Below are 9528 nucleotides of genomic sequence, written 5' to 3' on the forward strand. Positions count from 1 at the left end.
AAAATTCACACCCAGGGAAACGGCAGTCAAGAAATCAAATTATGTATTGCACTGGGCAACTCTGCTGCAAAAGACTTCTTTAACATGTTACAAAGCAAAAATAACACACTTTGAGGATGAGGTGTGCCTGACCCATGCTATGGTATTTTCAATCATTTCAAAATATTCAAATGAGTAGGGAAGACTAAAGAAGAATTGATCCTTTAAATTATGGGGTGGTGAAGAATATTGAAAGTACAATGGACGGCCAGAAGAATGAACAAATCTATATTGGAGTAAGTATATCTAGACACTCCTTAAAAGCATGCATGATAACATTTCATCTCACAATATTTGGACATGCTATGAGGAAGGACCAATCCCTGCAGAAGGACATCATGGTTGGTAAAGTAGAGGGTTACTAAGAAAGACGAAGCCTTTCAGTGAGATGGATTAACAACTGTGAACTCCAATAATGTTCTCAAACAGGAATGATTGTAAGGATGGCAAAGGCCAGGCAGTGGTCCATTCTGTTGTACACAGAGTTGCTATGAGTGAGAACTGAGTCAATGGTACCTAACAACAACAATAACATTAAAATGATGGCAGTGCTGATGGTGTGCTGTGGAGTTGATACTAACTCATCATGACCCTGTATAAGGTTCCAAGACTTTAAATCTTTATGGGAGCAGGAAGCCTCTTTCTCCCAAGGAGTGCCTGGTGGACTCAAACTGCTGACCTTGTGGTTAGTAAATCGACACATAACCCACTACATTACCAGGGCTCCTAGCATTAAGATAGAGAAGTGGAATTTGGGGGGAGCACAGAATCTACATCTGTTTTCTAGAGAACAAATTGCTCTGTATAATTATTAAATTTTCACATGCACAATCAATACGTAAGAAAATCAAGATCTCTGAAGCCATTCTTGACTCCTCTTTTGATTTTATACCACAGATTCACTCTATAAATAAATCAGCTTTTCTTTAAAAATATATCCAGAGTCCAATTTCTTTTTGCATTATCCATTGGCTACCCTTACACTACTTATACATATGAAATGAAGCCATCGTTTTTATTTATCCAGAATTTATACTTTTCTCTTTCCTTTCACCACTATCACTTGGTTTAAGTTCCCGTCATCTATCTCCTGGGCTACTAACAATAGTCTTAATTCTAGCTTTCCTGTTTCCATCTTTGCATCCAAAAGAAACTAATATTTTCCTTTCTGTATCTACAGTAATCCTTTTTTAACACCCCAGTTGAGATAACTTAATTTTTATTCTCAAACTCTAGCTTCCTGTATCTTGGTGATGCAAATCAACAATATGGCACGACATTACCCATTTTCTGCATTGCCTACATTTGCTATTCTTGCTCAGTAGTCCCAAGCCTCACTGTCCTCCTCATTCTCTGGCATAGATATCAGGCAAGCTCCAGCTTCCAGATTTTTCGCTGGCTATTTCTGCAATTTAGGCAAGTCATACTCTGCCCTCAGCCTCAATTTCCTTATCCATTAAAGGTAAAATAATAATTGTATATACTTTTTATCCTAAGGTCCACATGCGAATGAAAATAAGTTATTAAAGTGCTTTATTTTTTCAGACAAAAAATAAAAAGCTGAGATTTATCAGCCAAAAAGGAATTAGCTGTACTGAGTTCAAAAAGCAGAATTTCTAGGGATATTTTAAGAAGTTGCCAGAAGACCACTATGCAGGGATTGCAGTGCACTATGGGAAGGAGTATAAGAAGCAGGGACCAGATCTGGAAGTTGAAAGGTCATTTCTTGCAATATGCTGTTGTTGTTGTTGCTGTTAAGTGCTGTCAAGACAGTTCTGACCCACTGCAACCTTGTATAGGGTTTCTGAGGAGCAGCTTGGTGAGCTTGAACCACTGACATTACAGTTCAAATGGTTTTGCAGTCTAGCACATTAACCCACAGCACCACACCAGGACTCCACTATGGTGGCGGTGGTTATGTGCCGTGGAATCGGTTCTGATTCATAGCAACCCTGCACAGGGTTTCTGAGGCTGTAAATCTTTACAGGAGCAGAAAACCTCATCTTTCTCCTGTGGAACAGCTGGTAGTTTCGAACTGCTGACCTTGTGGTTCGCAGCCTGATTCGTAACTACTACACTACTAGAGCTCCTTGGACTCCACAATTGTTGTTGTTGTTATGTGCCATGGAGTCGGTTCCAACTCATAGCGACCCTGTACAGGGTTTCTGAGGCTGTAAATCTTTACGGGAGCAGAAAGCCTCATCTTTCTCCAGTGAAACAGCTGGTAGTTTCAAACTTCTGACCTAGCGATTCGCAGCCCGATTCGAAACCACTACGCTACCAGAGCTATAGATGATGACTATTCTGACATTCATTGCAAAAAGTGCTAAATCAAATGGAACAATTGATATGAACCAGCAAATATGTCAGAATTGTCCATATAAGTAGGTTCTGAGCTGATTTTCTTTAGTGGCCAGCTACAAATAATCATTCAACTCCTGAGTGAAACTGTCAGCCAAAGAAGCAACCTAGTAAAATAAAATCACACACCTGAGTCTCTAGCATCTAAATGTTACATTCTCAACAAAACACAAAAACCAGGTGCAAAAAGGCTAAAACACAAGCTCAGAAGTACCTCTATAAAAAACAATTTAGGCAAGTCATATTCTGCCCTCAGCCTCAATTTTGTACCCAATGAAGTTTGTCACCTCTTTGTCCCATCCTTTATAGTCAATTTGCCACCACCCACTGATACATACATCTGTAGTCAATATGGCATAAATAGAACAGCATCCTTTAAAAAAGATAAATCAACCTTCTCATGAATCGTTAAAAGGCAGCCAAATTCTAAATATTACAAGGGGCCTGTGTGCTTTATAAAAATGGAAATTAGAGGGGTGTGTGTGTGAGACTCTAAAATATACATTGGAAAGCAATTAAGACAGATTGTTGGCCCTAGACTTCCAAACAGCCATACCTTGTGTAGCTAGCTCTTTCCATCTCTCTTTGTTCTGCTGAATGATGTCCACCAGATTGTTTTTGAAGCTCTTCAGGTCCACTGCTGCAAGGGAATAGTCCGGAGTATAGGAACCATCACTTATGTTGTTTTTCACATTTGAGTGCTTCAGCGCATCTGCTATTTTTAACCCCCCAGTGGAGCTTGCACTAACAATAACAACAAAAGAAAAAAATAAACAAAAAAAAAAATAAACAACGTCAGGATATTGAATAAGAGTTGAACTTGATAAATTCCATAAGATCAGTTAAAAACACCTGGCTCCGGTGGTCCTAACTCTGAGCAGTGGTGATGCTGGTCACTCCCACCTCCCCTCACACATAGAAATGCCCAAATACAGGATGTCCTGAGCTGCATATGTCTTCTAGGTTGGCCAAGTCCTGATAGGAGTAGGATTCTTAGAGCTGCAGAAGCTTGAAGGGAGCTAGCTTAGTGGAGAGTCCACTCATGTGTGTCATAAAAAGGAGATCATCATTGGGACCACTTAGTGGGGTAATGGCTTCCGGCCCTCCCTCCACCGTGTAATCTCAGGCTAACCTCTGGTCTCTCTCGGGTAGATCATCTCCTGTGTTTCCTCATTAGGGTAGCTTCTAGGGCCTGTTATGCGATCATTATGAAAAACTGGACTACTAGTTTGCGTTCTGCTACTGGAAGTTTTTAATGATGGCATCCCTTTTTATCACTGAATGACAATAATCACATTTATAAATAAGAAAATCCAGTTTGAAATATTGTAAGTGGGGTTTGTGTATACTGAGTGGACTTCACTGTTACATGTAGCCATTTGTTGTACTCATCTAAGATGAAGACGAGGATCTGTTGTACTCATTTAACCCAAAAGGTGAATTTAGATACTTCATATACAAATGGGTTGTGATTGGAATTATTTTTTCCCACAATAACCAGATATGTTGCTATATCCAGGACACAATACACAATAATTCTTCAATGAAAATTTATTTAATTTTATTCTCCTGAGTATTAAATGCTACTTAATTAAACTCCTTGGTTCTGACTCATAGAGACCCTTCAAAGGGTTTCTGAGACTGTAAGTATTATGAGAGCAGAAAGCCTCATCTTTCTGTCCTGGAGAGACTGGTGGGTTTGAACTGCTGACCTTGAGTTACCAGTCCAGTCCTTATTCCTACAGCGCCATATCATGGCTGTTAAACTCCTCTTGTTGCTGTAGTTAAGGGCTTGTGAGTGGGTTCCGACTCATAGAGACCCTGTATAGGGTTTCCAAGAAGCGGCTGGTGAGTTTGAACCACCCATCTTGAGGCTTCAACCAAAAATTTCCCTTCAGGGCTTGTCTTAACAGCGCCATACCAGGACGCCTTAACTATTTTAATATTTTTTATTGTGGTTGAAATTTTCAGAGGCAAATGCAATATACCATTTTGCCACTAGATGGCAGTATTATACAATACTTCTCAATTTTCTGCCAAGATTTTTAGAAATAATAAAAGTAATCATAAAAGGTTATTAAATACTTCAAAGGCAAGATAATGACCAAAATATCAAACCTGATGGTCTTAAAGGAAGAATTTTCTGCTTTTGAGGCTTCCTCTATAAGAGGAATAACAATTTTCTCCATTGAGTCTGTCAGAAGAGAAAATGTTGGCTCTACAATGAAGTCAATGAACCCTATAAAAGCAAGAAAAGATAAATTCAAATATTACATTTTCCTGACTCTAAAATCAGTAGCAGTGATGAGACTTTGACGCTTCTGGGAGAGCAATTATCAACTTATTCCTTGATTGATTACATATGAAATAACACATTCTTCAGAAATGATAGCTTAACTGTTACAAAACAATCTTTAAGGAGCACAAGTGATACAACTTAAACTTATTAACTCAAAATTTTCCCCATCTAATACTCAGCCTTACATGTATATTATTGAAAATTCACTCAGCTCGAGTGTGAGTAAGCACACTTTCCTTCTCCCAGCAGAGGGATCATTGCCCTAAGAGATCTTTGCTTGTTTGTTGACATTATTATTGATCAACAAGAAATAGTCTAAACACCAAAGAAATTAAGTCATTGAACTTTTTCTTCACAAGCAACCATTCTTTGTTTTCATATTTCTCTCTCTCACTGTACTAATCAGAGCTTTCTCAAATTGTTGTTTATTACTCTCTGCAGGTAAGGTGTAAGTTAGCAGCATGTGGGTGTATTCCATCAAATCATCAAAGAGAACAGTAACATCTCCGGGCGGCAGCATTAATCCCACCACTTTGAGATGTCAGGAGTTCTTAAAAAAAAAGACTTACATTTAATGTACTCATCAAGCTAGAAAATGACATACAGAAAGAATGGGGAATTGTCCTGCAGAAAACACTTGTCAGCCAGTGTTTAGGTGGAGGAGGGGAAAACTGCCTACCCTCAATTGCTGTGCTAAGAATCCCAGTATTGTGCACAGGTGTAGTGCTTACAACCAAGTGCTTGTTGCCTTAAAATCTGCTGGGAGCAATAGGCTAACATCTGAATCTAAGACAGTAACTGAAGGCAGGCTTCTGAAGTGACGGTGTACTGCAAAGGACAGGATGGAAGAGCCTTTCATCAACCAGATGCCCAGAAAAATGTAATTCCACATTTCAAATAACTGACTAGTTATAGTTAGACACATTTTAAATAGTAATGAAAAATTCTTAACAGCTTTGTGTTTTAATTAATGCCTTCAAGTCAAAGCAATGGTAACTGGCTACCTTGGGTGCTATTTCAAGTCCCAACTATGGTCGAAATGCCTAGGATACATAGGCTATGAAATGGGGTGTCTCCATAAACACAGCAGCAGTAAATATTACAGGAACAAGTCTCAGAAACTTAGATCCCTGCCAGAGGGCCAGATGAGGTCCTCAGCCTGACATTGTCACACCTGCTAAACAACAAAAGGCACCTGTGTTATGTTCACTATAAGAAACAGCTGTTGAAGCTTGTTTGGGAAAGGGGAAAGGTCAGAACAAGAAGGGTTCTGCAAGTTGACAGCTGCTTTGTAGTAGTGGTATACGCAAGTTTTGTGACAAATTTTCTGTTTATGGGTCATATAGTTCAGAAATTAAGATGCTGGATTAGGGATAACTTTTACAAATATTTGAATAACAGAATAACAAACAACAACATGTTTTAGTAATGGACTGGGGTTAAGGCCTCCAACAGAAATATCAGTGATAGGAATTAATATATTTGGGAGAAATATCATATATTTTCTTTTGTTGGCACATGTGTTCCAGCCAGGCCACTATTTTCCAATGGCTCTAGGACTGAGCAGACATGCTCCATATGGTTTCCAAGCCTGCAAATCTTTATGGGAAGCAGACCACTTCATTTTTCTTCTGTGGAACAGCTGCTGGGTTCAAACTCCTGACCTTTCAGTTAGCAGCCAACACTTAATCCACTACTATACACACCTGCTCAGATTATCAAAACAATTCTGTAAAAAAAAAAAAAAAAAATGAAGTACTACCTTAAGCCTACTAGGCAAACTTAGTTATAATAGGATAACTATACTAATATTTCCATTGAATTGTCCTATATTCAAAGGAACACTTTACAGAAGACAATGATCAGCAACAAAACAATGATTTTTTAAAAATCCTGTCTCTTGCATAAAGAATTACATTTACTAAGGCTACTTTATTGAGTTTCAATAATTCTTTCCACTTGGCACCCAGTACCATCAGTCTAGAGATTAACTGTATAAATACTAAGTAAACAGCATAGTGTATGCATGTGAAAACGGAAAAGCACATGTCTATGCTCCAAAACAACCAATCTTCAGTATTACCTATTTGTGACTGGGCCACCATCGTTGACTTCCGATCACAAAGCGGGGAAAATGGAAGCCCTAATTCAGCTTCTTTATCACCCTGGGGAAGGGAATGCTCATTAGTACAGACTTCAATGAAAGATGTTCAGACAATGTGCGGTCTAGAAGCAAAGCCTTAATATGTCCCATCTTCATCTCTTAATTACCACGGTTCACTTTTAAAAATAAAACCAAAAACTCTAATTCAAATATATAATTTTATTTTCACAGTCTCCTTTTGGGAATATATTAGAAGCAAAAGCAAACCAACCATGAATCTGTTCAGTATCTTGAAACTCTGCATAAATGTTACAACCCCTGACTGTAAAGAGACAACCCTCTCTCTGCTCTTTGGAATTTTTTTGAAAGTCCTTATAAAATTAGTCACTTCAGTGTGTTACTTGGCATACAATTAACAACGTAGTTCATAGATTTTTCTGTGTTTTTTGGTTTTTTCTTAAAGTATCTATTTTCATGCCAAAGAGTTCAGCAGATCTTTAGCATTAAGATTTCTCATATCACATGATTTTTTAAATTAAAAGGATATGAGCATTTTTGAAACATCTTTCTACTTATTACTTAAGTTTTATTGCCTTCCCTGCAGCAAATTATTAGTAATATCCTCTGCACTCATATGTTCTGTGTGCATAATTTTATTTTAATGTATATTCAGAGAAAATTGAAATGTCAATGATAATTATTATTTCGTCTAAAGTAGATTAGTTGAGCACATACATTAAACAATTCTACTTGTGTTTGGACTTAACAACAGAAGAATGAATTAGACTTCCATCTCATAAAGTAAAAGTGGTTTCTCTGGGGAAAGCTTTATTAGCACAGGGTTTCTCAGACATGTTCTTTTTCTTTGCAACCTAAGGGATATGGCTCACCTAAGTAAGGCAAGAGAGTATTCCATCTACTTCTGTTCACTTCAATAGTCTGGCCATTTGAAAAAAAGCCTTTGGGCTCTATTTCTTCCTAAGTTACTGGTTGTATGTCTTCATGCTATACACTGGCTTTACCTAAATCCACAGTCTAGGGCACATGGTTAGGTTCTAAAATCAGGGAACATAAGGGAGGACCTTTACTTTTGCTTTGTGGGGTAGCTCTGTCAAAGGGCTTCACTGCTTCCTTTCACACTACTTCTCTAACATTTTTTTTTTATCACATTCACCATAACATCATGCCAGCACCAGAAACCCTACAAATCACAACATCTTGGGGATGGTACAGGACCAGGTGCATTTCATTCCACTGCACATGAGACGGCCATGAGTCTGGCTAACCTGATGACAGCTAATAACCTACAACCAGTCTAACAACAACAAAAAATCTAAACCTATTGCTCTCGAGTCAATTCTGACTCCTGACAATCCTGTGTTTTACAGGCAATCTTGTGTGTTCCTGTCTGTCATCTTAAAGAAAACAGCTCACCAGGACTTTCTTCTACAGTTGAGCAACCCAGGGATCTTTCCAATTTCAGGCAACTCTGTTAACCCTTTTATGACTGAATTATTTTCTGCTTTGAAATGTTTGTAGATGCCATGTATTTTCAGTAATGGAAGGCATACTGAAATCAAGGTTTGTTTTTTTGTTTTGTTTTGTTTTGTTTTAAGTAATATGGGTTTTAATACAATTATGTGAAATACACATGCCTCAAGTAGATTATGGTGGTGTGATTGGTAGGGTGAGGTCCATTTTTTCAGATTTAAGCAGTTATAGAAGTGTCCACCAGGTGGTAGCATGTACTAAAGCTGGGATAAAAGTTTCTCAAGAAATCTGAGAGGCTAAAATGTTGGTGTGCAATATATGCTCCATGGACCCCAAAGGGGTAAAAATCAATACCACTCACTTAGTGAAAGGGCTCCAAAAAGTTTCTGGAAAAATTATCTTTGATTTACATTGTATGCCCCTGGGCACATAGCATTGTATTCGTGGGGTTGAGCCTACAGGCAGGGATATAAAGAATGCAGTCCCATTAACATGAACTCAGAGCTGTAGTCTCTGCTAACATCTGCTGGCTTGTGTTTGTTTCAGCAATCCCCTTGGAGTTGAGATTTCTTCTTTAAAAGTCTTTGTTTTTCAAATAGTGTGAAATACTCTGATACCTATCTTCTTGTTGCTGTTTGTAAAGGGCTGTCAAGTTGGTTCCAACACATAGCAACCCAAGAGGAGGTTTCCAAGGAGTGACTTGTAGATTTGAACCCCTCACTGGTCTATGTTAAGTAATCCAATATTTATCCTACAGCATCACACCAGGACTCCTGATAACTATCAATAAATTATCAAATCTAGACACTTAATACCACTTTTGTTGTGCATTTGATCTGAAACCAAAATAGTTTTTATAGTTTTAAAGAAATGAAGAAGACAGGAGACTGAGGTACAGAAATATTGAGAAAGCTCTTGCATAGAAGTGTCAATCATAGACACAAAAATAACAAACATGCAGAAAGCCCCTAACCATAGACTCTGTTGTTCTTAGTTACAAATGCGTCCCCATTTGTGTCAAGTCTGTTACTTTTGGGGAGCAGATCACCAGGCTTGTCTTTCTAGACCTTTTGGCTAGTCATCAAGCCCTTAACTATTGTTGTAGGCATACTAGGGAGTTGACTTATTTCTTTCTTCCCTGAGAGTAGCATCTGAGATCCAAAGTTTGATATTCTTTAAAACATTTATCCTGCTACAATGGTGGTGGTGTTAGGACTCTTGAATTGGCTTGACT

At 38.2% G+C, this 9528-nt stretch overlaps 1 protein-coding gene across 3 annotated transcripts in view; it reads right to left on the minus strand.

Moving 5' to 3' along the window:
* PDE1A (phosphodiesterase 1A, calmodulin-dependent) overlaps positions 1-9528 on the minus strand; it is a 518212-nt gene that overhangs the window by 82418 nt on the left and 426266 nt on the right. For all 3 annotated transcript variants that reach the window (XM_006864023.1, XM_006864024.1, XM_006864025.1), the window contains 3 exons: positions 6783-6864; positions 4519-4639; positions 2957-3144 (listed from right to left, as the gene is read on the minus strand). In XM_006864023.1, coding sequence (XP_006864085.1) covers positions 2957-3144; positions 4519-4639; positions 6783-6864 — 391 coding nt within the window. The remainder of the gene's footprint in view (positions 1-2956; positions 3145-4518; positions 4640-6782; positions 6865-9528) is intronic.

Source organism: Chrysochloris asiatica, unplaced genomic scaffold (genome assembly GCF_000296735.1).
Source record: "Chrysochloris asiatica unplaced genomic scaffold, ChrAsi1.0 scaffold00059, whole genome shotgun sequence".
Taxonomy (NCBI): domain Eukaryota; kingdom Metazoa; phylum Chordata; class Mammalia; order Afrosoricida; family Chrysochloridae; genus Chrysochloris; species Chrysochloris asiatica.